At 47.9% G+C, this 27,008-nt stretch overlaps 1 protein-coding gene across 1 annotated transcript; it reads left to right on the top strand.

The window, feature by feature from the left end:
* The first annotated feature begins 997 nt into the window (after positions 1-997).
* Dna2 (DNA replication helicase/nuclease 2) lies at positions 998-27,008 on the top strand. The gene is made up of 21 exons (XM_085842574.1): positions 998-1,107; positions 3,264-3,446; positions 4,495-4,678; positions 8,049-8,194; positions 9,604-9,735; positions 11,371-11,590; positions 12,487-12,604; positions 13,305-13,467; positions 13,612-13,806; positions 14,669-14,899; positions 16,406-16,522; positions 16,600-16,709; positions 17,386-17,495; positions 18,608-18,832; positions 19,623-19,816; positions 21,163-21,252; positions 21,340-21,544; positions 22,528-22,617; positions 23,887-24,069; positions 25,804-26,130; positions 26,901-27,008. The coding sequence occupies exons 1-21, from the start codon at positions 1,031-1,033 to the stop codon at positions 27,006-27,008; spliced, it is 3,408 nt and encodes a 1,135-aa protein (XP_085698700.1). The 5' UTR covers positions 998-1,030.

Below are 27,008 nucleotides of genomic sequence, written 5' to 3' on the forward strand. Positions count from 1 at the left end.
CTGTCTTGAAAAACCAAAAAAAAAAAAAAAAAAAAAAACCAAAAGAATGAGCGGGCTGGGGAGATGGTTCCTATGATAGAGCTATATAGCATACATTCATATTCCTAGCTACCACATACTAGGGTTTAGTCTTAGACCCCGTCTCAAAGTGAAGAGCTGTAGAAGGCACTGACTGTCGTCGAACCATTGGTACATGTACACATACAGGTGCAAACACATACACGGACCTCAGAATGGACGAGTGGTAAAATTATGAAATGGCTTTTAAAAGAATTTTTCTTTAGACTTATCTTTCGTTTGGTTGTGGTTTTTTGATTTTTTTTTTTTTTCCCCCAGACAGGGTTTCTCTGAAGACCAGGCTGGCCTGGAACTCAGAGATCTGCCTGCTCCTGCCTTGAGCACTGGGAACAAAGGCGTGTGCTACCACCTCCCGGCTAGATTTTTTTTTTTTTTTTCTTCTTTTTTGGTTTTTCGAGACAGGGTTTCTCTGTGTAGTAGCCCTGGCTGTCCTGGAACTCACTCTGTAGACCAGGCTGGCCTCGAACTCAGAAATCCGCCTGCCTCTGCCTCCGAAGTGCTGGGATTAAAGGCGTGCGCCACCACGCCCGGCTTAGATTTACTTTTTTAAAAATTTATTTTGTATGTGTGTGTGTTTGTGAGTACGTATGTGCACTATGTGTATGAAGATGCCTTTCGAGGCCAGAGGGTGGGAGGCATCAGATCCCTGCAACAAGACAAGTACGTAGTGGAAGTTCAGAAGCATCTCCCGCCCTCCTGCTCTGAAAAGCCCGAGACAGGGGATTGCTGTGAGATGCGTGCAGTTGCGCGGCAGCCCAACAGGTTCATGCAGGCATCCGGTCCTGGAGTCGAAACGGCGGGAAAGCGCCTCCGGTCCTGCGCTTTGCTTCCCGGAGCGGAGAGCGCGGGAGCCGCTGGCGCGCGGGGAGCCTGCTGCGCATGCGCAGCGAGCTGGCGCTTCTCTAGCGCCCGGAGTTGCGGCTGCCCGCTCTCCCGTCGGGCTTCCGCAGGGATGGAGCCGCTGGACGAGCTGGACCTGCTGCTGCTGGAGGAGGACGGCGGAGCGGAGGCTGTGCCACGGGTGGAGCGGTGAGCCTGCGGGAGGGCGGCGGGCGCGAGGGGCGAGCGCGGGCGGGACCTGCGCGGTTTTCCCGGGTCTTAGCTGGAGGGTGATCGTCGGCCAGTCTTATTTGGGACCTGGGCTTGCTGGTCAGCCCACCCCTGCCATTGATACTTTGGATTTGATTTTGTCTTATTTGCATGTGCCGAGGACCCGCTTGTGGCGGTCGGAGGAGCACCCGTGCTAGTTATTTTCTTTCACGTGGGACGTCGGGGTCAAACTTCGGGCTGAAGGCTTGCCAGGAATCGCCTTTAGTCAGACGACCCAATGTTCGTTAGTACTTTCTTTTTGTTTTTTGTTTGTTTTTTTTTTGTTTTTTGTTTTTTGTTTTTTGTTTTTTTTTTTTTTTTTTTTGGTTAATCTGTGTAGTCCTGGCTGTCCTGGAACTCACTTTGTAGACCTGGCTGGCCTCGAACTCAGAAATCCGCCTGCCTCTGCCTCCGGAGTGCTGGGATTAAAGGCGTGCGCCACCGCACCCGGAGTTTGTTTATTTTTAAACTTACTTAAGTGTATATATGCACGTGCCTGAGTTTAGAAGCATCTCCTGGCGCTCTTGTTACAAGCAGTGGTGAGCTGCCTGATTCGGGTCCTGGGACTTGAACCATCCCTCCAATATATCTTTTAAGAGCTCCTGGAGGTGTTACACCGGGTATACAGTAGGCCCAAGCCCTCTAATGCCTTAAAGATTAGTATGATTGGCAGCTCCTGGCAGCAATTGCAGTGAACCTTTCATGCTGCTCCCCTTTTTTTTTCCTTCAAGCAGTAGTTGGGCGGACCAGGTACAGCAGGTGCTGTGCCACTGAACTGTGGCATGCCCAGTATATCAGTTATCTGGAAAATGGACAGGAATAGCTCCCTTTAGTTGTACTTCCTAATTGCTTTCGACTGTGGTAGAAACCCTTTTTGGTATTTTCCAGGTTTTGAGGTAGCCCAGGCTAGCCTCCAGCTGAGATGTGTAGTCAGCCCAGGACGGCTTTGACCTTCTGATCTCTGATCCCCTTTTTACACTTCCCAAGTGTTTGTTTTGTTTCTGTTGTTTTTATACAGGGTCTCATTTTGTAGACCAGGCTAACCTTGTGTGGTTAGGAGGTAAGAGTGGGCCCTGGAGGCCCAAGGAAAGCCACACAGGCTGATTAATGTCCGGTCCAGCTGTTGGTGAGAGTTGGCCAAACTGGTGGGCATTCTCCTGTTTGTAGACTGACCCTAACCTATACCCCTCCCTAGTTCTAACCATTACTGCCTTCTAGTTTGAATACTGATCAGAATATATGTAACCATGTATCAAGAGCAAAGGCAGAAACTTACAAAAGTACAGTCTTGTGCTTTCAGGAGCTATGGTATCCACCATCTAGAGATAGTCTGCTTCCTTACTTAAAGCAGTTTGGGTGTCTAGTTCTTTGTGTTTGATCTCTTGCAACACTTGAATTTGTGGTAGTTCCCCTGCCCCAGCCTCCCAAGCCATGGGAGTGGTTCCTCGTGTCCCGCTTCCCTTATTGCTCATAAACCTTTTTTTTTTTTTTTTTTTAAACACTTTTTTTTAAGAGATTTATTTATTTATTATATGTAAGTACACTGTAGCTGTCTTCAGACACTCCAGAAGAGGGCGCCAGATCTCATTGCGGATGGTTGTGAGCCACCATGTGGTTGCTGGGATTTGAACTCTGGACCTTCGGCAGAGCAGTCGGGTGCTCTTAACCATTGAGCCATCTCACCAGCCCGCTCATAAACCTTTTAAAAGGAGAAGACTCACTTCTTGTTTGCTTTGAAATGGTTCCGCATGTCGTCCAGGCTAGCCCAAACTCCCTATGCATCTAAGGATGACTCCGTTCTCCTGCTTCTGACTCTTCGGTGCTGGGGCATGAGCCACCACACACAGACACCTAGTTTGTGCAGCACTGGCCATCGGAACGACCCCCAGCCTTTGTGCATGCTTGCCAAGCCCTCTACCAACTGAGCCCCAGCCTTCAGTGCTTACAACAGGAATTCTCCCCCTTGTCTTTCTTAAGTTTAAGGTTTTCAGATCAAACAAGACTAGAAAACCAGAAGATTGACTTCGGCAGAGCACAGCCAACTGTCTGCTTATCTCATGGCTCTGATAGGATGGTTTCTATGTTTTTCAATTTAGACTTCGGAAGAAGGCGGAAGCTTTGTTTCCAGAGACAGTTCTGAGCCGAGGAGTGGATAACCGGTACCTGGTGCTTGCTGTTGAGACCTCTCAGAACGAAAGAGGAGCTGAGGAGAAGCGCTTGCACATCACGGCGTCCCTGGACCGAGAGCACGAAGTTCTGTGCATCCTCAGGAATGGCTGGTGATTTGCATTTTTGACTTTGAGCCATGATTTGGTGGTCTGGTGGTTTGTTGTTTTTGTTTGCTGTCACGTAGCCCAGGCTGTACCTGAACTGATGGTATCTCGCCTCCACTTCCTTACCTCCAAATGCTGCGATTACCTGGAATGATTTGGTAGTCTGGAGGACACCACCTGACCTAGAGTCCTTGAGTCCAGGCCAAGTCCTGAGGCCTTGAGTGTGCTAGGCAAACTAAGCTCCACCCCTAAGTTCCAGTCCCAACTCTAGGACAACACCTGAAAACCCATCTTGCGTGGAAGGGTAAAGGTGCCTGCTACCCAAACTGAAAACCAGAGTTTGATACCTGGGACTCACCCCATACAGGCACACAAAATAAAAATGTTAAAAAAGAAAAAGAATAATCTTAAGCGGGAGTGGGGGGAGATAAAAATGAAGGTTCAAGAAATGGTTCAGTGGTTAACAGCACTTCCTGCTCTTGTGGATGGTCCTGAGTTTAGTTCCCAGCACCCACAAAGTAGCTCATAACTTCATGTAACTAGTCCCAGGGAATCTGAGATTGTCCCCTGGCCTCTTTGGGCACTGAACGCATGTGGCATACGTCAGGTACATGTGTGTATACTTAAATAAAGTAATAATAATAATAACAATAATAAAATTTTAAATTGATACGTTTTTGGTTTTTTTTTCTTTTCTTTTCTTTTTTTTTTTTTTTTTTTTTTTGGTTTTTTTGAGACAGGGTTTCTGTGTGGCCCCCTGGCTGTCCTGGAACTCAGTCTGTAGATCAGGCTGGCCTTGAACTCAGAAATCCGCCTGCCTCTGCCTCCCAAGTGCTGGGATTAAAGGTGTGCGCCACCATGCCTGGCATTAGAAATATTTATTTATTTATTTTTATACAAAGAAAATATTTTATTTGTGTATCAAAGACTCTAAGGTTAACAGTTGATGTAGAAATATTTATTCTGTAGATAAAGTCTTCGATGCTTCCGGATGCATTTTTTAACTGTGGGGACCAAGATTGTAAGTTTGTGCCTCAACCTTGCCTGTTTTCAGGAGCTCAGTACCAGTTGAGCCAGGGGACATCGTTCACTTAGAGGGAGACTGCACATCTGAGCCGTGGATAATAGACGATGACTTTGGATATTTTATCCTGTACCCGGACATGATGATCTCCGGTACAAGCGTCGCTAGCAGCATTCGGTGTCTGAGAAGAGCTGTCCTGAGCGAGACCTTCAGGGTGAGTGACTTCAGTCCGTGTTTCTACAGTGTTTCCCCCTACTGTGCCACAGCCTTGGTGGAATCCAAAGCCTCACTCTAGTGAGCTGCATCTTTGGCTTTCACGCCAACATTCAGTTCTCACATGCTAAGCTTTTCAGAGGGCAAACGGACTGAGAGCCGCCAGCCCAGAGTGACCTGCCCAGAGTCACGCACCTAGCAATTGTAGTTTTGGGATTTGGACCATGTATCTGGTCCTTTGAGGTTTATTTAGCGGTGTCTTAGTTAGGGTTTTATTGCTGTGAGGAGGCACCATGATGACAACAACTCTTTTTTTTTTTTTTTTTGGTTTTTGAGACAGGGTTTCTCTGTGTAGCCCTGGCTGTCCTGGCACTCACTTTGTAGACCAGGCTGGCCTTGAACTCAGAAATCCGCCTGCCTCTGCCTCCCGAGTGCTGGGATTAAAGGCATGCGCCACCACGCCCGGCTCGACAACAACTCTTATAAAGGGAAACATTTAATTGGGGCTGGCTTACAGATTCAGAGTTCAGTCCATTATCATCATGGTGGGAAGCATGGTGGCATACAGGCAGACACCGTGCTGGGAGAGGAGCTGAGAGTTCTATATCTGGATCCTAAGGCAGCCAGACGGAGACTGACTTCCAAACTTACTGTAGCTTGCACTCTAGGAGCCCTGGAAGCCCACCCACACAGTGACACACTTCCTGTAAATGAGGCCACACCTCCTAATAGTTTGGCTCCCCACACCCCCATAAGCATTTATTAGCAATATCCATGAGAATGAGAGTGTATGCGAGTGTCCCCATGCTCAAGAGCAATTTCTTAGCATTTAAAAGGGAAACTCCATAGGAGGCAGGCTGTAAAGGTGGAGATCAGCTACACCACAGTAGACCGGTACAAAAAGCATGTTGAGAAAGGTGTAGAAAGAAGGAAACAAAGATTTGCGTGTTTGTAAGAAACTCAGAAGAGCCAACCTACAGAGCTTCATGTCTGCTCCTTGCAGAGATCCGCTTTTAAAAATACTTTTTTAGGGTCTGGAGAGATGTCTCAGCAGTTAAGAACACTGACTGTTCTTCCAGAGGTCCTAAGTTCAAATGCCAGCAACCACATGGTGGCTTACAACCATCTGAAATGACATCTGACGTCCTCTATTGGTGTGTCTGAAGAAGTGTACTTACATATAAATAATAAGTTAATCTTTTTGTTTTGTTTTGTTTTTTTCGAGGTAAATCTTTTTTTTTTATAGGCAGTGTGGTGGCCCATGCCTTTAATCTCAGTTCTTGTGTGGCAGAGGCAGGTGGGTCTCTGTTAGTTCGAGGCCCTCTGAGTCCAGGATAGGCAGGCCTGCTTACACTTAAGAAACTCTGTCTTAAAACCAAAAAAACCCAGTGTGTCCGTGTGTGTGTTAATTCTTTGAGAATTTCATGTGATATACTTTGGTAATCTTTACCCTGCTCCTCCCAGATCTCGCTCTCTTTCTCTTTCTCTCTTTCTCTTTTTTTTTTTTTTTTTTTTCGAGACAGGGTTTCTCTGTGTAGCCCTGGCTGTCCTGGAACTCACTTTGGTAGACCAGGCTGGCCTCCAACTCAGAAATCCACCTACCTCTGCCTCCCAAGGGCTGGGATTAAAGGTGTGTGTCACCACTGCCCGGCTCACAGATCTTTTTTAACCTCCCTTAAACTTTGTGTTTCCTCCCATCCTTGTTTTTCTACTTTTTTAAAAATTTATTATTTTTACTTTATGTGCATTGGTGTTTTTACTGCATGTATGTCTGTCTGTGTGTGTGGGGGTCAGATCATGGGCACTTGCAATGTGGGTGCTGGGATTTGAACTCTGATCTTCTGGAAGAGCAGTCAGCGCTCTTAACTGCTGAGCCATCTCTCCAGTCCACCCCCTCTTTTTCTTTTAATAATCTTCCAGTTCCAGTCTGTGCTGTCCTGTCCTCACACCCCTGGGTACAAAACCATCCCTGGAACTTATTGGGGCCCACCCCACTGAGGAAAACTACCTCTCATCCCCCTAGAAGCCACCACTGTCAGTGACTTCTCAGCGTGGCAAGAAGCTCCTGAGCTGTATCCACCCAGAAAGGGAGGCACAGTGAAGCCCCTGACCTGGATGCTCCGTGGGTCGAAAGGGTTGTTTGTTTGTTTTGGTTTTGGTTTTTCAGAGACAGGGTTTGACTCTCTTGGGTGCTGGGATTACAGCCATGCACAGCCACCACCCTCTGAAAGATAGGTTTATTTGGGGGGAGGTCAAAGGTGCTGTGGCTATCTTAGAGGGTGGCGTGGGGGTGGGGTGAGCACGAGAGAGCAACAAAAGGTAGGGGAAGTCGTGCCAATTTTAAAGAGACAGGTGTTGGGGCAGGAGGATGTATGTAAACTCAGGGAACAGCCTGGAAGTTAGAGTGTTGGGGGGGTGGTTTGTGATCTAAAAGCTTGGGACTGGCCTGGTATTTTGGACATGTATTCATAGGATAGGGAACTGGATCTCCCCGTTGCTGAAGGCAGTTAGCTCTAGATGCAGATAAAGATGGTAGCAGTGGCTCTCCCCGAAAGATCGAAACCTGCTGCAGAGGGTTCTGAAGAGTGTAGATGTTCGGCTTTTGTTTATCTGCTCGCAACCCTTTTGACCCAGTCAGGGTCCGGCCTGACCTCCGTTCAGACTGTAATTTAGACGTTGTCAGTGGGTGGCACTGCCGTTTGGAGGCCTAGTGTGGACCTAACACACCTCCACGCTAGCAAGTCAACTGGCCCTGATCCCGTGTAGCAGCCGTAGCTGCTGGGAGTTCATAGGTCATCTGGGGCGCCGTAGACCAGGCTGGCCTCATCCTCACAGGCACCACCCCTGTAGGTTCAACTGGCTCATTCTAATGTGGGATCCAGGACTCAAACTCAGGTCAGTAGGTTTGTGGAGCAAGTATTAGGATTTAGTGGCAGAAGTACCTTGTCAGGTCGGGTCCAAGGAGTGTGGCAAAGAGATCACACCACGAAACTGATCTAATTCCAGGGGTTTATTAGGGGGTGGGGAGTGAAAGGCTATCTCAGAATGGGGACATGAGAGAGACAGAGACAGACAGGCTGAGAGACCAGAAGACAGAAAACAACAGAGCCCCGAGGGACTGTTTAAAGGGTATGGGCACTGCCTAGGAAAATCTCCAACAAGTGACAACAAGTGGGCACCAGGCACACTCGTGGTGTGCAGACACGCTTGCAGTCAAAGTACCCCTCCTCACTGGAGAGCGAACCAGTTAGGGACCAACAACAACAACTTTGTGACTGTATCGGCGGGTGCCTTAGTTCCTGTTGGCTTCACAACTCCAGTCACTGTGTCAGTGTGTTAGCGTGAGCGGTGCCTGTGACTTGTTTTCACAGGTCTCTGATCCAGCCACTCGCCAGATGCTGATCGGCACGATTCTCCACGAAGTCTTTCAGAAAGCAATAAGTGAGAGCTTTGCCCCAGAAAGGCTACAAGAGCTTGCTCTTCAAACCCTCCGAGAAGTGAGGCATTTGAAGGAAATGTAAGTCGCTGAGAAGGGCAGATGTCACAACCCTCTGTAACTTCCTGCCTGCAGTTGAGGTGTCAGGAAGGAGACCTTTCACTATGAGCCCGCGCAGCGGGACTTCACTCATCTTGTTCACAGCACCCTGTGGTGTCTCTGGGCAGCAGGGACTGTTGGGTGACATTGCTGAAATAGCCTACAGGGCTGAAGGACAGAACCCATGTTTGATAGCTTCCTCAGCTGTCCTCAGAGAACGGGTAACAGGTGCAAATCGCTTTTGTGTTGGTTCTAGAGACCAATGTGCTGAGGACTGTATGTGTTTGGAATCAGGAACTGGGAGCATCCGCACGCTGCTTAGCCAGGTTTTTGTTTGTTTGTTTGTTTGTTTTTTAAAGATTTATTTATTTTATATATATGAGTACACACTTTAGTTGTACAGATGGTTGTGAGCCTTCATGTGATTGTTGGGAATTGAACTTAGGACCTCCGCTTGCTCTGGCCAATCCCACTTGCTCCGGCCAAAGATTTATTTATTAGTATAAGTTCACTGTAGCTGTCTTCAAACGCACCAGAAGAGGGTATCAGATCTCATTATGGGTGGTTGTGAGCCACCATGTGGTTGCTGGGATTTGAACTCAGTACCTTTGGAAGAGCAGTCGGTGCTCTTACCCACTGAACCATCTCACCTGCCCGCTTAGCCAGTTTTAATGAGAAGTCTGTATTTTTGCAGGCTTTTGTGGCTCCCTACCCAAAGATTAGTCTGTTCTGTTATCTTTTTTTGAGTGAGTGTGTGTGTGTGTGTGTGTGTATCGGGAGAGAGGAAGGGTGGGGTGAGGAGAGAGAGAGAGTAGTGGGGGAGGAGACAGCTTTTGGGAGTTGGCCCCCAGATGAGACAGAGTCAGTCTTGTTTCTGCTGCTTTGCTGTGTGATCCAGGCCAGCTGCCTGACCAGCTCCTGTCCCCTTCTGTCACACAGTAGGAGCAGTCTGATAACCTTCGTTACATAGGTTTGCTTGGTTTCGAACTTCATTTTACTTACTCTTTTCTGTGTACTTGTGTTTGTGATGTGGGCCGAGCACATGGGCAGCCTGTGGAGGCCAGAGGCCAGCCCTGTGCAGTTAGTTGGTTCTCTCCTTCCTCCAGGGATTTCAGGCTTGTGGGAATCTACCTACCTCCGCCTGCTAAGCCCTAGCCGCTCTACCCACTGGACGTTAGGTGTGTGCTCTCAAGCCTACGTCGGCTCTACACCTTAAGAGAGGAAGCTGGGACTCGACCCGGGAGACTTAAACATGCAGAGTGTGTTCTGCACCCCTGAATATTTGAAGGCCGAGCTGTATTCTGTTGTTTGGACCACAGCCTGTTTCGATATTTTCTTCATTTATATTTCTAATATTTCTGCTTCCTTACTCAGTTTCCCCTTTTTGGCAGGTATCGCTTGAATCTGAGCCAGGATGAAATAATCTGTGAAGTTGAGGAGTATCTCCCTTCTTTCTCTAAGTGGGCGGAGGACTTCATGCATAAGGGCCCTTCGGCTGAATTCCCTCAAATGCAGCTCTCTCTGTAAGCAGTGCATTCTGTTTATACGCTGTTGCGATGTCTAGACAGGATTCCCTTATGCTTGTTGATTCAAAGTTTATTGTTTGTTTAAGATCATATGTTACTTAGTTCTAGCTAGCCGGGAACTCCGTATTAAAGCAGGCTGACCTCAAACCCGTACAGACCAACCTGCCTCTGGACAGCCAATTCAGAGCTTTGTAAAGGGGCTGGAGAGGTCGCTCAGTGGTGAAGAGCACTTACTCTTCTTACAGAGGCCTGGGTTCTATTCCTAGAACTCTTGAGTGCTGTACTTCCAGTTGCAGAGGCTCTGATGTCTTATTCGTGCCTCCAGGGGCTCCTGTAGGCACTGTTGCATATACACAGGCATGTATACAAACATATAGGAAGGAGAAATGCACAGCTCTCCCAAAGCTTTTTTTTTTTTTTTTGGTTTTTCGAGACAGGGTTTCTCTGTGTAGCCCTGGCTGTCCTGGCACTCACTTTGTAGACCAGGCTGGCCTCGAACTCAGAAATCCGCCTGCCTCTGCCTCCCGAGTGCTGGGATTAAAGGCGTGCGCCACCACACCCGGCTTCCCAAAGCTTTTTAAAGGTCAGGAGAGCGGTCAGCAGGATGGCTCAGCTGGTGAAGGTGCTCATGTCCTGTCACACGGGGGAAATAAAGCTAGTTCCTGGATATCGTCATGTGGTTTTCACATGCATGCTGTAGCATTTGTGGGTCTTCATACTGACATGTAAACACATGCTAAGTAAACACATAAAGGTTATCCAAAGAATTAAGGCAGCGTGTCACTGTCTAGCTGCAGCCGGCCTGGACCTCACAGAGACTCATCAGCTAAGTGCTGGGGTTAAAGATGTGAGTCACCAGGTCTGCCTTAAAAGGATAAGCTTTTACAATTTATCATTTTGCTGTTACGGTCTTTCACAAATTACTGTCTATAGTATCTTTCTATGACCAAAGAAATCTCTCGAGTAGAGGATTTTAGTTTCATCCTAATGTTAATCGATAGCATTTCATGTAAGAATTTCCAATGTTAGAACAGTTCTGATTCATCTCACCTTTTTAACTTTTTTTTTCTTTATGTATATGAGTGTTCTATCTGCATGTATAACCTGCATGCCAGCAGAGGACATCAGATCCCTGGAGAGATGGTTGTAAGACACCATGTCATTGTTGGGAATTGAACTCAGGACCTCTGGAAGAGCAGTCAGTGCTCTGAACCGCTGAGCCATCTCTCCAGCTCTGATTTGTCTCAGCGTTTTTCTTTTGTCACATGGTCTCCCTATGGCGTCTTGGTTGGCCTGGAACTCACCATGTAGACCAGGCTGGCCTTGACTCAACAGATTTGCTGCTTTTGCAACTAGATTGCTAGGATTAATGGCGGCTACCACTATGCTGGCCATTTTGGAAAGTTCCTCACTACACCACTGTGAGTCTCAAACAGTTGTCACAGGCTGAGCAGTGGGATTCGGGTCAGTCAGTCACTTGCCAAACACAGGGCACCTTTTTTGGTCTTGTTCCTAGGTCATGCCAGTATTGCAATTCAGAAAGCAACAAAACCCCCCAGCAACCAGAAGAGGTACTTGTGTGGTAGTCATCAGGTCTGGTGTGCAGTGAGCGTGTTCTGTGTCCCTGTTCAGGCCAAGTGATGGCAGTAACAGAAGTTCACCTTGTAACATTGAAGTAATCAAGTCACTGGATATCGAAGAAAGCATCTGGTCCCCTAGGTTTGGACTGAAGGGCAAAATAGACGTCACAGTCGGGGTCAAAATACATCGAGATTGTGAAATGAAATACAAGGTAATGCCACTGGAGCTGAAGACCGGCAAAGAGTCCAACTCCATCGAGCACCGGAGTCAGGTATGACTTTTTATTTTATTTTATTTATTTATTTATTTATTTATTTTTCGAGTCAAGGTTTCTCTGTATAGCCCTGGCTGTCCTGGAACTCACTCTGTAGACCTGGCTGGCCTCGAACTCAGAAATCTGCCTGCCTCTGCCTCCCAAGTGCTGAGATTAAAGGCGTGCGCCACCACCGCCCAGCTGACTTTTTTTTTTTTTTAAATCTTATTTTAAAAATATATATTTATTTACTATATATAAATACACTGTAGCTGTCTTCAGATACATCAATGGGTATTTGGACCAGGCTATCCTGGAGCTCACCATGTAGACCAGGCTCTCCGACAACTCAGCCATACTCCAGGCAGGAAGGCTGTATTTGTATTGGATTCAGTGGCTTCCTCTCCCAAAAAGTAATGAGAGTTTCTGCTTTGGAAAAGTCACTGTTGGTTTTGTTGAATTGTCACAGTGACTCTGATGTAAATCCTAAGCATTTTAGGGTTCATTTGTTAAGTCAGGAAAGAACATGGAGAGGTTGTTAATTTGGAAACGTGAAATAGTTTATTTAATTTGTTAACTTTTTAAGGGGGGCAGGGAGTCCAGGATTTAAGTATTGAGGTAAGAAAACCTTCTCCCTGTCTTCCTATTTTTGGGGCTGGCACTGTGCTGCTGAGCCACGCCCCCATTTCCCAGTTCACATTTCTTTCCAGTCGGTGTAAAACTGCAGAGCAGGAGCTGTTAGTTTTGTGCAGTTTAAATGTTTGACATTGAGTTTGGTTTGTCACCGTTACCAAGGGCTTGTACTACTTACACACTGGGAATTGTGCTGCCAACCTTCTTCGATGTGTGGTTCCAGACGGCATAGGTAGAGAGCACACGCCACTGTTTGCTCGACGGTCTGTCTTACTAAACAGGTGGTCCTGTACACGCTGCTAAGCCAGGAGAGACGAGAGGACCCTGAGGCTGGCTGGCTTCTCTACCTCAAGACCGGGCAGATGTACCCTGTGCCCGCCAACCATCTGGACAAAAGAGGTTGGACTGCTTTGCTTACTTTGGCCTTTCCTCTGGGGCTTGCTCCTCCTGCCAGCTTTTGGTGATAACTTTCTCGTGTGTTTGCTTGTTTGTTTTCTAGACAGGCTTTCACTGTGTAGCCCAGGAACTCAACTCTGTAGACCAGGCTGGCCTCAAAACTCACAGAGATCTTCTTGCTTTGGCATCCTGAATGCTGGGATTAATGTGTGAGCCACTTTTACGCTGCTTGCTAGACCATACTGCAGATTGAGATTTGTGGTTCTATATTTTATAAATTTATTATTTGTCTTTATTGTTTATGAGAGGAGTGCAGCTCTCTAGTTTTCCACAGCACCCTCCCTTTCCTGCTTAGCCGTCTCACTAGCTCGGTGAAGTACATACCTTTAACCCCAGCACTAGCACTTGGGGCAAGGGAGTCTGCATATTGAGTTCCAGGCTAGCCAAGGCTACACAGTAATTTCCCGTCTCTAAACAAAAACAACTAAACAGTCTCACAGTCCTTACCCGGTATGAAAGAGGAGGTTGTTTAAAAAAACTCACCGAGTGTCAAAAGCCTTGATGTAAGCCAGCACATTATGATTGTGGTTACTCTAATACAGAGGCAAATACGCATATTATCCTCTGCTTTGTCTTTAAATGTGAAGCTTTTACTGGGAGAAAGTCTGCCTCATTCTAAACAGCCAGCCTTACCTCTCCCCAGAACTGCTGAAGCTCAGGAACTGGCTGGCCGCCTCGCTCCTGCACCGCGTGAGCCGAGCAGCTCCGGGGGAGGAAGCTCGGCTCTCTGCCTTGCCACAGATAATCGAGGAAGAGAAAACTTGTAAATACTGTTCGCAGATGGGCAACTGTGCTCTTTATAGCAGGTAAGTGTTCTGTGTGTGTGTGTGTGTGTGTGTGTCTGTGTGTGTGTGTGTGTCTGTGTGTGTGTGTGTGTGTGTGTAGGAGTCCTTACTTCACTACCTACCAGGGAAATGTATGCTTAGCTCTAATTGGAACTTTGTATTTAGAGCAGTTGAAGAGCAGGGAGATGACACATCCATCCCAGAAGCCATGCTGTCCAAAATCCAGGAAGAAACGCGGCACCTGCAGCTGGCGCACTTGAAGTATTTCAGCCTGTGGTGTCTCATGTTAACGCTGGAGTCGCACTCTAAAGACAACAGGAAGAATCACCAGAGAATCTGGTTAACGCCTGCCTCTGAACTGTGAGTGTTTCACCGAGCAGACTGTCGGTCCTGTGCTAGGTAATACCCGTAGCATTCGGAACCCATGAGAGCAGAGGTTTGTAGGGTATGTGAAAGACAAGGTCTCATGGAGACTCGGTTGGCAAGGTGCTTGGATTGCAGGCACGAGGACCTGAGTTTTAATCCCCTGAGCCCAGGGGATTAAACCTGGGCTCAGTTGTCTAGCTCCAGGCTGTTTAGAGGCCATGTGAGAAATGCAGGTGAACAGTTCTTGAGGGGTCACCCAGGGCTGCATCTGCACAGGTGAACGCCTCAACACTCATATGCACAAGCACAGTTTTTAAAGTGTCTGTGTCATTTACTCTTGACTGTGTCACAGGTGTCACAGAATTATGTTAAAAAAAGAGGAAATAGAAAGCTGTTAACGTGGCATCCGTGTTTTACAGTGGATTGTAGAAAGGGTTTAAAAGCAACAGAACAACAAAAAGGCAAACGTTGCATCGGTTGCCAGGAGCTGTAGGTCGGCATGATTGCTCAGGGGCTTGCAGCCAAGCCTGATATCCTGAGCTCAATCCCTGGTATTCATGTGGTGAAAGCGAAGAACTGTATTCTGGGAGTTGTCCCCTGCTTCACAGGCCCATGTTTGCACGTGCGCGCGCACACACACACACACACACACACACACTACTACCATTATTACTACTAAATACTAATACTAATTTTCTAAAAATTCATGGGTTATATAAACAAATACGTCAATGGACCCTTCCTTCCTTCCTTCCTTCCTTCCTTCCTTCCTTCCTTCCTTCCTTCCTTCCTTCCTCTCTCTCTCTCTCTCTCTCTCTCTCTCTCTCTCTTTCTTTCTTTCTTTCTTCTTTCTCAGGGAAGAGAGTGGCAACTGTGTTGGAAACCTGGTCAGGACGGAGCCTGTATCGAGAGTTTGTGATGGACAGTATTTACATAATTTTCAGCGGAAAAATGGTCCCATGCCAGCCACCAATCTGATGGCAGGTGACAGGATTATTTTAAGTGGAGAAGAGAGAAAACTATTTGCTTTGTCTAAAGGCTACGTGAAGAAGATTAACAAGGCAGTCGTAACCTGCTTGCTAGACAGGTAATTGCGGTGATTCTTTGGACAGCAGCTCTGTCTGTATGGAACTGGGGTTATCCACACTGCTAGATCTGCTTCCTGTCTCTGTAAATTTTCCTCTTAAACATTTTGAACAAGGTGACTTAATAGAAGGTTGTTGCGGCTGGCCAGCAGCTCGCAACGTTTTGACTGAGATGGCCACTCGAGCTAAGGGAGGAACTAGACGGGGAGAAAGAAGAAACAGAGCCAAGACAAGTTCATCCTGTTCAAAGCTCAATTTTACTAGTTTCGACATTCAGTTATAAAGGAAGGGGGAGGGAACCCGATTCCCGCCGAATGGTCTCGGGGTCCAGTAGCAGGGTGAACACGTGTGTGGCTCCAAGCAGCAAAGCGGCACGGTCCAGCAGTGGGCGTGGCAGAACGAATGAGCAGGAAACTCCACCCTTGAGCAAGCAGGTTCCAGGCTAGGGGTGGGGAGACTACAGGTCTTTGGTAACTGGGTTTTGCTGTAGCATATTGTGTTCTTTTGCTGAGTTTTTCTATTTATGCATATAAGTTGGGCACCACTGCATCCAGCAGCCCCCAGCCTGCTTCACTGCCCAGCTCTTTCCCTTTCATGCTGGAGTTTGAGCCCAGGAGCTCGCCGACAGTAGGTAAAGGCTATCGCTGAGTTCCAGCCCCAGCTCTCCGCGCCAGTTGCTAGTACGTTGAGATCAGTGATTAAGACAGTGACTGCTCTCAAGATGGGTGAGAAGGTTCCTGCTGCACAAGTCTGACCTTATTCCAGGAACCCATGGAAAGACAGAAAGGAGAAAACCACTCCACCAAGTTGTCTTCTGGTTCCACACACAGGCTGTGGCCTCTCCACCCCCACTCTTCACACACACACACATTAATAAGAATGTCCACGATGCCGTGCTCCACTTAGAAGGTTTTTTTTTTTTTTTTTGGTTTTTTTTTTTTTTTTGGTTTTTTGAGACAGGGTTTCTCTGTATAGCCCTGGCTGTCCTGGAACTCCCTTTGTAGACCAGGGGCTGGCCTTGAACTCAGAAATCCGTCTGCCTCTGCCTCCCAAGTGCTGGATTAAAGGCGTGCGCCACCACGCCCTGCCACTTAGAAGGTTTTTTGGGAGAGCTAATTTCTCCATCCACAGGTCAGCTGAGAGCATGAGGCACATCCAAGGACTGGCCATGTTATAGGAAGGTGTGTTGGTGGAGGGTAGTATGACCGAGGCATTAGAGGTGTGGACAGTTCTGAACCGGGAAACATGAGGAAGGGGGCACTTAGAGGTGCCTCAGCATACAGGTTATGGTAAAAAATGTACACTTTTATTTATTTATTTTTTTGGGCATCTGTGGGTGTGAGATGAGGTTTGTGTGTTGTGTCCAGGATGACCTGGAACATGACTGACATGCCCTGCAGCTTCCTCCACCTGCCCTGTGCCAGGATTCCAGCTTACATCCCATACTCCCCTTCTTACAGGCTCCCCTGCAGCAGCGTGTGCCTCACACAGCCTTTCTGTTGTTTTAGGAACTTGTCAACACTCCCAGAAACAACGGTGTTTCGATTAGACCGGGAAGAAAGACATGGTGATATAAGTACTCCGTTAGGAAATCTGTCTAAATTGATGGAAAGCACAGATCCCAGGTGGGTGCTGATGGAGTCTGACTCCTCCCACTTCCCCTGAGGCGCTAGTAAGAGTACTCTCGCTTTTTTCTTTGCAGCAAAAGACTTCGAGAATTAGTCATCGATTTCAGGGAGCCTCAGTTCACCGCCTACCTCAGCTCCGTCCTTCCACACGACGCGAAGGATACAGTGGCCAACATTCTAAAGGGTATGGCCAGCCTCTCCATTTGATTTTCTTGATTCTATTTCTAATGTAAACTAGACCAAGTGTGCAGTGGCTGAGCAGTTGATTAGACATACAGTTATATATGGCTTAGTTGGGAAGGCGACTTGCCGTGCAAGCCTGATGAGCTGACTTTGGTCCCTGAAACCCATTAAAAAAAAATAAGAATGTGGTGGTTTATATCTGCCCATCTCCTACAGCGAGATGGGAGGGTGGAGGCTGGAGAACTGTCATAAAGCTCCCGGGCCAGCCAGATAACTCCCAGTGTGCAGCATGGCAGAAGTAAGGGCGTCCCTGCTGCAAAATGGTGGAGGGAAACCACCAACTCCTCCACATGTTATAGTACGACGAATGTTCCTGTGCACACATCATACACACAGTAAGTTTACAAAGGTAAAGACTTTGACGGCTCAGTGCGATAAAGTGCTTGCCATGCATGTGTGAGGCCTGGAGTTTAGATTCTCTCCACCACCCGTAAATGCTGGGTGTGCGTGACAGCTGGGCGGACCAGAGCGTCCCTGGAACAAGCCTAGATAGCTAGCCGGGCCAGCCCATAATGGTGAGCTTGGGTTTGATTTAGAGACACTGTCTTACCTGCTTCTATGAATACAGTAGAGCATGAGATGAAGTCTTGTTTTTGTTCTGGTAAATTGAAATACAGGTTTGAATAAGCCCCAGAGACAAGCAATGAAGAGAGTTCTTCTTTCGAAAGACTACACGCTCATTGTTGGGATGCCAGGGACAGGAAAGACAACCACAATCTGTGCCCTGGTAAGCTCGGAAACTAAACTCTTCCGTTGGCTCCGTCCTTCCTGAGTTTGTCATGCTTGGTCTTATAACCGCCGCTGTTAAACCTGAAGACCTGGAGGAGGCAGACCAGTCCCACATCCCACAGTTAGGCAATTAGCAGACTGTACATAGTACTGGTTAGGAAGATGGGCGAGGGCCAGGTCCACACCCAGGACTCCCAGAGAGAGGCGCTGAATTAGGTCAGCCAGGTGTCTATAAAAGTCAAACTCACAAGGCTACATACTTTCCACATTCCTCCAGTTGGGGCCCAGCATATATCCTGACATACTTCCTGCCTACACGTTTCTCGCCTCGGTATGATTGAGTGCATCCTGTGTAGATGGGGCAACCAACCTTGTTTATTAAGTCGAGAGTGTATGACTTGTTTCCTTACAAAACCAGCAGCTCCCGGCAATCCAGGAAGCTGTCTGTCCCTGGGCCTATGGGGCTCACAAGTTATGTTAGCCCTCATACTGCTGGATTTTTGGCTACTATGATGGCTCACACACCTTTAATCTCAGCGCTTGAAGGTGGAGACAGGACAATGGATATGTAGGTTTGAGTCCAGCCTGGTCCACATAGCAAGTTACAGACCAGCCAAGAGTACATAGACCCTGTCTCATCAAAACAAACAAAAAAAGATAAATTAACTTGGTGTGGTGGAACAGGCCTACACTCATACCACTCTGGGGTCGATATGATTAATAGCAGCAAACTTCTTTCTTGGATTCGAGCTTTTTTGTTTGTTTGTTTGTTTGTTTTTACACTCCATATTTCATCCACCCCCCAACCTCCCATCTACCCTTCTACTGCTCCACATCCCATACCTCTTCCCCATGCCCCTGTCTCCAAGTGGATGTCCCCACCCCCTATCCCACCTGACCTCTAAACTCCCTGAAGCCTCCAGTCTCCCGAGGGTTAGGTGCATCATCTCTGAATGAACACAGACCCGGCAGTCCTCTGTTGTATGTGTGTTGGGGGCCCAATTCTAGTCTCACTGAAGGTTGTAAGTGTTTGAAAACTGTAAGCCTGTTAACAGTTGTCGGGTTTCAAAGTGATGATGTTTTCCCTGTTCCTCGGCCTCCCATTTCTAGGTGAGGATCCTCTCTGCCTGTGGGTTCAGCGTCCTGCTGACCAGCTACACGCACTCCGCTGTTGACAATATTCTCCTGAAGTTAGCCAAGTTTAAAGTCCGATTTTTGCGCTTGGGTCAGTCTCATAAGGTCCATCCAGACATCCAGAAGTTTACAGAGGAAGAGATTTGCAGGTCGAGGTCCATTGCGTCTTTAGCCCATCTAGAAGAACTCTATGACAGTCACGTAAGTCAGTCTGATTCTTACTGTGTGTGCTTGTGTGTGTGTGTGCGTGGAGACATCAGAGGACAGTCTGTTATTTCTCAGGTTGAGACAAGATCTGTTTGTCCTGCAATTTGCCAAGTAGGCTAGGCTGGCTGGCCAGCCATCAAGCCCCAGGGAGTCCATCTGTTTCTCTGTCTCTGTCTGTCTACCTATGTCCTAGACCAGGCTCACCTTGAAGTTACTTTGTAGTTAGGCTTGCCCTGACCTCACTCAGGAGCTTGGGGTTCCAGGCCAATGCCCCATGGCTGCATGCCTCCCCCCATGCCCTCATGTCTCCATGCCTCCCCCACGCTCCCATGCCTCCATGCCTGGCTTGCTTTGAGTTTGGGGCACTATGCACGTTAGGCTCTGGTCTTCTGCATATATGGCTTCCTGTTCTCCCTCTCTGTAAGTTGCCTTTGTCCTCTTCACAGCATCTCTTGCAGAGCAAGGGACTTAGTAATGTACAAGGTCTGATGGTGTGTGTCTGATCTCTCAGCTCCCCTGGGAGCTCAGGCTAGCGGTCCCCTTAAACCCAGCAGTTTCAGGCCAACCTGTGCTACATAGGAAGTTCAGGGCGATCCTGGACTAAGTATGTAACAAGAGTCTCTCAAGAAACTATACATATTTCTGAATTAAATAGTATTGAGAAGTTCTTGCTATTGGAGGGAAGATGGTTTTGATCTTTTAATTTCAGAAAGAGGCCGGGACAGGGACCCAAGTACCATCTTTAACATTTGGTAACTGGCTTGTTTTCTGTGCTTGCTTGTAGCCTATTGTTGCAACAACCTGCATGGGAGTAAACCACCCAATATTTTCCCGAAAAACCTTTGATTTCTGTATTGTGGATGAAGCGTCTCAAATCAGCCAGCCTGTCTGCCTGGGCCCACTGTTCTTTTCGCGGAGGTTTGTGCTGGTGGGAGACCATCAGCAGCTGCCTCCCCTGGTTGTAAACCGGGAGGCAAGGTAGGTAGATGCTCTTGTCTATGTCCTGTTGTTGTGTCAGGCACTGATCAAAACCGTCCTGGGGGAGGGAAAGATTTTATTTGGCTTATAGATTATAGTTCACCACTGAGGGAAGTGAAGTCAGGAACTGCAGCAGAGGCTCACGGGGAGCACTGCTGACTGGCTCACTGCTCCGAGGCTCACATGGAGCACTGCTGACTTCCAGGCTCACAGGGAGCACTGCCAACTGGCTTGCTCCCAGGCTCCTATCCAGCAGTGGAGCAGTGGGCTCGGCCCTGCTCCTGCATCAGAGAACAATCACAAAACGCTCCTCAGACATTCCTATATGCCAGTTTGATGGAGAAAATATTTGTTCTCTTTTCCCACTATGTTCAGTTGATAACAGTGGGCTGTAGACATTTCATTTTAGTGTGTTTGTTTTGTTTCTGAGACAGAATCTCACTGTGTATCCCTAGCTGGTCTGGAACTTAACTTTGTAGACCAGAGATCTGCCTGCTTCTGCCTCTCAACCTGTGTGCCCTCACCCAGGTTTCAGTTTTGTTTTTTTAAAGCTTTATTTTATTTATTATATGTATGCATACTGTAGCTATCTTTAGACACTCCAGAAGAGGGCGTCAGATCTCATTACGGATGGTTGTGAGCTACCATGTGGTTACTGGGATTTGAACTCAGGACCTTTAGAAGAGCAGTGTTAACCACTGAGCCATCTCTCTAGCCCTCAGTTTGGTTTTAATAGATGGATTCTGCCATATTATCCAGGCTTGAAGCATCTTTTCTGCCTCAGGCTCCCACCTCAGGCATCTAGCGAGCTGGGACGGCAGACCCGTGTCACCACCCAGTACTGAAGCTTTAACTGTAGGAACTGGGAATGCGGCTCAGCTCTCAATGTGTTTGCCTGCCGTGCATGGAGCCTTGGATCCGTTCCAGGGGTGCATGACCTAAGCCTAGTGCACAGATTTCCAGCACTTGGGAGGTCGATGCTGGAGGATCAGAAGTTCAAGGCCATCCACTGCTACCTTTCAAGTTTGCGAGTTCGATTTGACCCCTGTCAAAAAAAACCCAAAAGAGCAAGTTTTTATTTTAAGCTGTATTTTTGGGAACCAGTGAGATTGCGCAGCAGGAAAAGCCCTTCCCAAGCCTGAGGAGCAAGTTTGATCCCTGGAGCCTCAGTTAAGGTGGCAGAAGGAGAGGGTCACTAAAGAAAGTTGCCCCCTGGCCTCCACTGGTTCACCACGGTGGGCGGGCAAAGCACATGCATATCTATGGATCGGTAGCTAAAGGTAAAAAATGAGCTGGACTCTTTTCAAGGGGCGCTTCGGTGTGTTTATGATATGGTTTGTTGGCAGAGCTCTGGGCATGAGCGAGAGCTTGTTCAAGAGGCTGGAGCGGAACGAGAGCGCTGTGGTGCAGCTGACCGTGCAATACCGAATGAACAGGTATGTGCAGCCTGCCAGCCCCCGGGTGCCTGGCTGCTCCTTCTCCGTCCCCATCCAAACCCAGGTGGTGTTCTCTGACTCTTCCAGGAAGATTATGTCCCTGAGCAACAAGCTCACATACGCAGGGAAACTGGAGTGCGGCTCAGACCGAGTGGCCAACGCAGTGCTAGCCCTGCCCAACCTCAAGGACGTGAGGCTGAGCCTCCAGCTTTATGCCGACTACTCTGACAGCCCCTGGCTGGCTGGAGTGTTAGAGCCAGACAATCCCGTGTGTTTCCTTAACACAGACAAGGTAAGGCCAGAGTGAAGGACATTTTCAGTTCTTTTAAAATATTTGTCTTAGTATTTAAATTTCTCAGCTTACTGTACCTTTTTGACCGGATTGCTTAGAACCAAGTTTAGTACATGCTTACGTACGTCCACACCTCAGCGCAGCACCACAGTCCTGTCTATCTGTCCTTCTGGTTCTCTCCTGGCCAGCCTCAGACTCTGAGATCCATGATCCTTGCCTGTGCCTCACAAGTGAGCTACTGTAGTTGTGTGTTATGGCACGTCCTGGCTACAGTCTCTTGGGGTCTTTGTTCTATAGGTTGACAACATGACAGGGTTACCTTCTTAAGGTTGGGGTAATTAGGAAGGATGGGATTAGTAGGATCAGACGTTTAAGATCATCCTGGGCCACTGGCGTAGTGTCAGGCCATCGTGGGATTCCTGAGATACACACACACACAAGATGAAGGCTGTGTGGGCAGATCACTCCTTCAAGCATTCTTCCAGGTTTGATGGGGCTTTTCTGCTGCATTATTTGAATAAAAGGCACCAAAATAGTGTTGGCTGGAGAGGCTCAGTGGTTAAGAGCACTGACTGTTTTTCCAAAGGACTGGGTTCAATTCTCTGCACCCATGTGGCAGCTCACAGTTGATATGTCTGTGTTGGAGCAGTGATGTGGAGGCAGCGTCATTGTGAGGGCTCTTGCCAGGTGCTGTCTTTCCTGCCTGTCATTTCCATGAGACAGACAACAGTGAGGCTTGTGAGAGCCAGCCAGAGCTGTGGCGTGCTTATCATGCGTTGTCATGGGCTTCTCTGGAAATAAACTCTGCCTGTGCGGCACGTGTCCGCGGCGGGTACGTGTGTCTGTGTTTATGCACTCGCATGCCCCTGTATATTATTTCAGACTGCTTCCCATTTATCTCCAGACCTAGTCGTCAGGTCTTTGTAGCCTCCTGCTGCTTGCACCTGACAGATCGCATCACTGACACACGGATCTCTGCTTAGGTCCCAGCTCCAGAGCAAGTTGAAAATGGTGGTGTTAGCAATGCCACAGAAGCCAGACTCATTGTCTTCCTAACCTCAACTTTTATAAAGGTAATGTCGGGGTGTCCAGGTTAGTCGCTCTGCACGCGGAGTAGTTATTGACTGTTTTGTTAAATATTGTTAGACACTTAAGGAACAGAAGATCTGGTGTTAAAACTTGTTCATTGAGATAAGGAGGGTCAGGATCTAGAGACATGGCTCAGTGGTTAAGGTCTGGTATCTTAGAAAGAACTGGAATTCAGTTTTTGTCATCTCTGTTAGACACTTCACAAACACCTCTAACTCCAGCTCCCAGGATCCAAAACCCAAATCTTAAGACTCTAAAAGCAGGCCAGGCAGTGGTGACACACGCCTTTATTCCCAGAACCTGGGAGGCAGAGGCAGGCAGAATTCTGAGTTCGAGGCCAGCCTGGTCTACAGAGTGAGTTCCAGGACAGCCAGGGCTATACAGAGAAACCCTGTCTCTAAAAAACAAAAAACAAACAAACAAACAAAAAGGACTGGCTGGAGAGATGACTCAGTGGTTAAGAGCACTGACTGCTCTCCCAGAGGTCCTGAGTTCACGTCCCAGCAACCACATAGTTACTCAAAACCATCTGTAATGGGATCAGATGCCCTCTTCTGGTGTGTCTGAAGACAGTGGCAGTGTACCATATAAATAAAAAAAAAGTAAATCTTTAAAAAAAAAAAAAAAAGAAAGACTCTAAAAGCTACAATCAGAAAACTTAAGGCCAGGCGTGGTGGCGCACACCTTTAATCCCAGCACTTGGGAGGCAGAGGCAGGCGGATTTCTGAGTTCGAGGCTAGCCTGGTCTACAAAGTGAGTTCCAGGACAGCCAGGGCTACACAGAGAAACCCTGTCTAGAAAAACCAAAAAAAAAAAAAAAAAAAAGAAAAAAAATTATTGTATGTTGTGACAGGGTCTCTCTCTCTCTCTACATAGCTTTGGCTCTCCTGTAGCCCAGACTGGCCTAGAACTCATAGAGATCTACCTGGTAGCACAGAACGCCCCGGAGCTTAAAGTGGGGTGGTAGAAACTACACACTACAAACCTTGACTGAACGCAACAGCAGAAAGTTGAAGGGCTGGGAGAACACAGTGGACTTGTCTCTGCCTGCTTAAGGATCTGAGTTCAAATCCCCAGCACCCATGTAAATATCAGGCGTATGGATGTGATGGCCTGCCTGTAAGGTCAGAACTCTGGCCTCCACATCCTCGGGCAACCCTGCTCACATATAGACACCCAAACACACTCGAACACAGTACCAACCACATAGAGATCAGGATGCGACACTTAAATCCCGTTCGTCTTCCCCACAGGCAGGCTGCAGCCCCTCAGACATTGGCGTCATCGCCCCATACCGACAGCAGCTGCGGATCATCAGCGACTTACTGGCCCGGTCTTCTGTTGGGATGGTCGAAGTTAACACAGTAGACAAATACCAAGGAAGGGACAAGAGTCTCATCCTGGTGTCCTTTGTTAGGAGTAATGAGGATGGAACCGTAAGTCCACTGTCTGCTACTGACTGATCTCCCTCCCTCCTTCCCTTCCGGCCTCACGTGATCAATGCTAAAATCCAAGGCCTTGGGTTTCATTGCTAGCCAGGCAAGCACCTCACCAGTACAGCTACCCTCTAGCTCCTTCTCTCTTAAAACAGTTTTTAGCTGGGCAGTGGTGGAACATGCCTTTAATCTCAGCACTTGGGAGGCAGAGGCAGAGACAGGCATATTTCTGAATTCTATAGCTTAGGATCTATAGCCTAGATGTATCTTAAGCTCATTTTGTAACTAACTCCTGAGCCAGCCTCCCTTGTGTACCACGTAGAAGCTGGGATTGCAGATGTGTGCCCCATGCCTGGCCATTTTAACCATTTGTATGTGTATAGCTCTAAACTGTGAAACAAGGCTGTTGAAAGGATGCATTAGAAACATGCTCATTGGGACTAGCTGCCTACTCCTTACCCTGGCAGCCACTGTTCCTCTGTCCCTGAGTTCTCTGTACCTGGCTTACTGCATGTGCGCTGATCCATGCTATAGCATGCATGAGGATTTAGTTTTTAAGGTTGACTCATATGCTGGATGCTGGTGGTGCCCGGCTTTAACTTAGCGCTGAGAGGCAGAGGAAGGTGGATCTCCAAGTTCAAGGCCAGCCAGGTCTACACAAAGAAACCCTGTATGGAAAAACGAAAGCAAATAAGAGGTTGACTTATGTTCTGTCACCCGTGGAATCACATTTGACTTCTCTCCTCATCTCCGTGTGTTCAAATCACTTTTACCACATCTGGGTCATTTTTAACACAGGCTACTCTTCAGATTCACAGACACTTTCAGGGTTTTGTTTTGTTTACATTTTTTCACTCTTTAATACCATTTCCTTTTTTTTTTTTTTTTTTAAAGATTCATTTATTTATTTTATGCATATGAGTACACCATTGCTCTCTTCAGACACACCAGAAGAGGGCAACAGACCCCATTATGGATGGTTGCTGGAAATTGAACTTAGGACCTCTGGAAGAGCAGTTGGTGCTCTTAACCACTGAGCCATCTCTCCAGCCCACTTTTTCCTTTTTAAAAAAAAAGTATTTTCTTTATGAATATTTTGCCTGCATGTATGTCTGTGTACCACGTGCATGCCTGGAGCTGAGTGTGAGATCTTCTGGATGAGCAGCCTCTGCTGCTCCCTGAGCCACAATACCCTTTTTAAACTATAGCACACCCATAGGAGTTGTGAACGTACCCAGCAGAGCTGCCTCCTCTCCCAGCTCCCCATCACTCTGTGCCTACGGCCCAGGTGATGGCGCTTCTTGTTTGTGTGACTTTCTGGATGACGTACACGCCATTCAGGACTTGGATTTTACATATAGCACACTGGGTCATGCCTGTGATAGAGGCAGAAGCAGGAAATACGGGGTTGGAGGCTAGCCTGGGCTACGTAGCACACTGTCTCAGAAAACAAAAGAAGTAACAAAGCCACTGTGGTGGCACAGGCCTGTAACCCTAGTACCTGGAAATTGGAGGCCGATCAGGAGTTCAAGGCCAGCCTCGACTGAATAGCAAGTCTGAGCCTAGTCTGGGTGAGCTGCAAGAAACCTTGTCTAGAAAAATTAAAGAAAAAAAAAAAAACAATAAAAGTCATTTAAGAAATAAGAAAAAAAAAGTCATTTAAGGCAGACAATGTTATAACAAGTTTAGATATATAACACGACTGAAATAATTGGAAGTTTCCTTTTGCCCCAGCTTGGCGAGCTCCTGAAAGATTGGCGGAGACTCAACGTGGCGCTCACCAGAGCCAAGCATAAACTGATCCTGCTGGGCAGCGTGTCCTCGCTGAAGCGCTTCCCGCCTCTGGGGACGCTCTTTGACCATCTGAATGCAGAGCAGTTAATATCCTTGCTCATTTGTGTGGTCGCTGGAGCGCAGCTCTGTGGGTTCCTCCTCAGCTTGAGTGAACGGAGACTCAGCTTTGTTTACCCTGGGCGTAGTTCAGAGACCAGTTTGACACTTCACAGGAAGTTTTGTCCAGCCATCAGTGACGTAATGATGATGGGCGGGGTAGTCTGTGGGGTGAGAGCCAGGGAGAAGAAATGGCTTTCTCTGCCATCTGGGACCAGCGTATGCAGGGATGGGCAACCTCTTCTGGCCCTCTAGCCCCAGGTACTGCATCTCATTGGTAGAGACCCAGTATTCTGCCATAACTGAAAAATATCAGGCTGGGTATGGCATGGTGTGGTTGCCCACCTTTAGTTCCAGCCCTGGGGCGGCAGTGGCAGGTGGATCTCTGAGTCTGAGGCCAGTGTGGTCTATAGAGAGTTCCAAGTTAGGCAGGAGGTACATAGACGCTGTCTCAAAAAATGGAGGGGTGGGGGCAAAAGACTAGAAGCTCCTGTGTCAGCCTTCTGCTTGCTGGGTTAGAGGCAGGCTCCACAAAGCCCGGCTTTCCTTTGTTTGTTGATAGTCTATGACACCCCACCATTTTGATGTTGTTGTTTGTTTATTTCTTTAGAGACACCATCACTGGCCAGGGACTGAGATCCTGCCTCTGCCTCTCCAGGGTTGGGATTATAGCGGCAGTTGGGGTCCCCACCCCGTGTGGGTGGTTGAACAGCCCTTTCACGGGGGGGGGGGGGGGTTGCATATCAGACATTTACGGTTTGACTCAGCAGAGGAAAAGACGAGAGGTAGCCACGGAACGGTCCTGTGACTGGGAATCACTACGCCATGACCTGTGTTAAGTCCGTGTAATACAAGAAGTGTTGTTACAGGGTCGCTCGTTAGGAAGGTGGAGAACCACTGGGCTGACTGGCCTAAGGGTGTGTACCACACCTGTTTCCCAGTTCTGTGAGGTGAAGTCTTTGGTATCCCTGGATGGCCCTGAATTGGCAATAATTGAAGGTGACCTTGAAGTTCTGATCTTTTGGCAGCCCCGGGATTCAGGCCTGTGA

Source organism: Mus caroli, unplaced genomic scaffold (assembly GCF_978045245.1).
Source record: "Mus caroli unplaced genomic scaffold, Mus_caroli_1 scaffold_9, whole genome shotgun sequence".
Taxonomy (NCBI): Eukaryota; Metazoa; Chordata; class Mammalia; order Rodentia; family Muridae; genus Mus; species Mus caroli.

Bases quoted from the DNA above. Each gene is read 5' to 3' on its own strand.
- Dna2 (XM_085842574.1), top strand. From the start codon at position 1,031: ATGGAGCCGCTGGACGAGCTGGACCTGCTGCTGCTGGAGGAGGACGGC. The intron at 16,523-16,599 runs GTGGGTGCTGAT...TTTTCTTTGCAG, and splicing joins ATGGAAAGCACAGATCCCAG to CAAAAGACTTCGAGAATTAG. The intron at 21,253-21,339 runs GTATGTGCAGCC...TGACTCTTCCAG, and splicing joins GTGCAATACCGAATGAACAG to GAAGATTATGTCCCTGAGCA.